General features: G+C 40.8%; 1 protein-coding gene across 1 annotated transcript in view; it reads right to left on the reverse strand.

Moving 5' to 3' along the window:
• Window positions 1391–2540, reverse strand: part of LOC109233542 — a 1647-nt gene continuing 497 nt past the window's right edge. The window contains exons 2-3 of the mRNA XM_019399429.1: window positions 1936–2454; window positions 1391–1852 (exon numbers count right to left, since the gene is read on the reverse strand). Of these exons, the coding sequence (XP_019254974.1) occupies window positions 1391–1852; window positions 1936–2454 (981 nt within the window). The remainder of the gene's footprint in view (window positions 1853–1935; window positions 2455–2540) is intronic.

Genomic DNA, 2540 nt, shown 5'->3' on the forward strand with positions numbered 1-2540 from the left:
GAATCTATTGGTTATCACTGTTGTTTGGGCTGATTGTCGTATTTGGGCTTCGTGCCAATTATTTGAACCCTTCGGGGATTATTTTCACTGTTTTCCTCACTGTTTTGACTCATTACTTGAACTCAGTATTATTGTTTCTCCACTATTTTTCAACTCAGCCATTTTTACTCAGATTTGAGTCTTAAATGATATTTTAAATGATAATTTGGGCTGAGGACTACTGTTTTACTAATGCCCGAGGGGCTTATGGTGATATTCTGACTGAGTGTGGCCGAGGGACAGATGTGAGGATATATACACTGAGGGATGTGAGGCCGAGGGCCTGGATGTGAGGATTATATATGGATCGGACTGCACGCCGCAGTAGTATATTATATGGATCGGACTGCACGCCGCAGTATGTATATATTGGATCGGACTGCACGCGCAGTGATGTAGCGCTTGGGCTGTAGGAGCCCCTCCGGAGTGTGCACCCCCATAGTGAGCGCGGGTACCCATATGGATCGGGTTGCACGCCGCAGCGAGCTATGGATCGGGCTGCACGCCGCAGCGATGTATGGATCGGGCTGCACGCCGCAACGGTTACTATGTGATACTGTTTCTGAGAGTGATCTGAGAGAGAGAGCCCGAGGGGCCGAGAGTGTTGTTGAGAGTGAGCCCGAGGGCCTGGTTCAGTTTGAGATATTGCCCGAGGGGCGAGCTTTTATGTGCTCATCTTGTATGCTTATTTGCCTTTTAGCTGTTATACCGTGGTATTTTTGCCCGAGGGGCGGATTTTCTGTGCGTATCAGCACTAACTGTTTTGAAATCTTTTTCGTAATCACTGAAAAGATCATTTTCAAAGAGATTTGAACTGAGCCGAAACATTTCTAAAGATTTCACAGACTTCACTGTTTTTTTTCTCCGAAAATTGTACCCGGCTTCTGTATAGCATGTTGGTTGCTTTACGTGATTTCTTGTTGCTCAGTTATTATTTACTTTTATTACTCACTGAGTTGGAGTACTCACTTTACTCCCTGCACCTCGCGTGCAGATGCAGGTGTTTGTTCACCCGGTAGCGGGTTTAAGCTGGATGAGGATTTACTATCGTAGCCGAGAAAGGTTACCGCCAGCGTTCGCGGCACCAGATTTCTTCCTTTTTATTCCAGATTTTATCTATGTATTATAGGCTTTGAAATTGTACCAAAATCCTTCTAGATGCTCATGACTTGTGACACCCTGGTCGGGCTGTGTTGGGTTGTAAATATCGTTACATAATGTCATTAAGTCGTGTTTTTGCTATTCATTTATGTTAAATTATTTTGATAGAGACGAATTGGGTTTGTTGGCTGGCCTTGTCTTCACGAGAGGCGCCATCACGACCGGGTTGGGGAATTGGGTCGTGACATATCTACTCTTCTCTATGCTTTCTTGAAAATGGATGGAGAGCCGGAGAATATATATAAGATGTTCTATTATGACCAATTCTTCTGCAACGACCACATTTGAATGTTATTTTTGATGACTCGGTAGCAGGAATATGCCTCTTCTTTTGCCTTCTACCTGGTGTCACTTTGAAATCTGGAGGTTTAACAATTTGTGACTTAACACTCTCTGGTACAATCCAAGAATCAGTATGTCCTACAGGATGTATTTGTCTTTCATATGTTTTCAGCCAAGATTCCTTTAAGTACCAGTGCGAACAAAAGTTGGACTTCTTGATGTTTCTCTTCTCAATAGCTGCAATTGCATGTATGCATGGTAATTCATCAAATTGAAACTGAAAACAATCACATGTTCTTTTGTTTAAGTCCACCAAGAAAGTTATTCCTTCTTCTTCAACTCTAGAACGCCATGAATCAACAGGGAAGACCTTCAATGTTGAAAAATTATAAGTTAGTACATTATGTTAAATTATATTAAAATCATAAGATTAACATAGAACATAATACTTACATTCAAAATAAATGTTAAATCTATTCTTTTCTTCAATTCCCGCTCTACCCAACAAGAAACATCATAAACTGTTCCTTCTGGTTTATTTCTTCTTTCATAAAACCAATGTTGTAGCTTCACTTGAATGAAATCCATCATTCTTAATATAGGCAGCTCCCTTGCTTCTAATAGGACATAATTCATTGACTCAACTATGTTTGTTGTGAGCATGTCATATCTTCGTCGTGGACTACAAGAACGTGCCCATCTTTCCGGTGGTTCTTCCATCAAGTAGTCATAAGTATTCTTATCTACTTTTGCTATATCTGACATGTATAGGTCAAATTCTTTGCGCCTGTATACTCTTGCAGCACTTTGGAAAAGTTTTATGACCTCACTTTTCACCTTCCTTCGCTTTAGGTTCTGCTCCAAATGATAGATGCAAATCCCATGATGGCTTTCAGGATATACCTTTGCAATAGCTTGATGCCTGTCTGATAAAAAAATTGAATTCTCACGGCTCCCAATTGCATTGTGAAGCTGACTAAGTACCACTCATAGGAATTGTTATTTTTCAGTATTCTGCTATTCCAAAGGCTAGTGGGTAAAATTTGGTTATTGCTATC

This window comes from Nicotiana attenuata, chromosome 10, assembly GCF_001879085.1.
Source record: "Nicotiana attenuata strain UT chromosome 10, NIATTr2, whole genome shotgun sequence".
NCBI lineage: Eukaryota > Viridiplantae > Streptophyta > Magnoliopsida > Solanales > Solanaceae > Nicotiana > Nicotiana attenuata.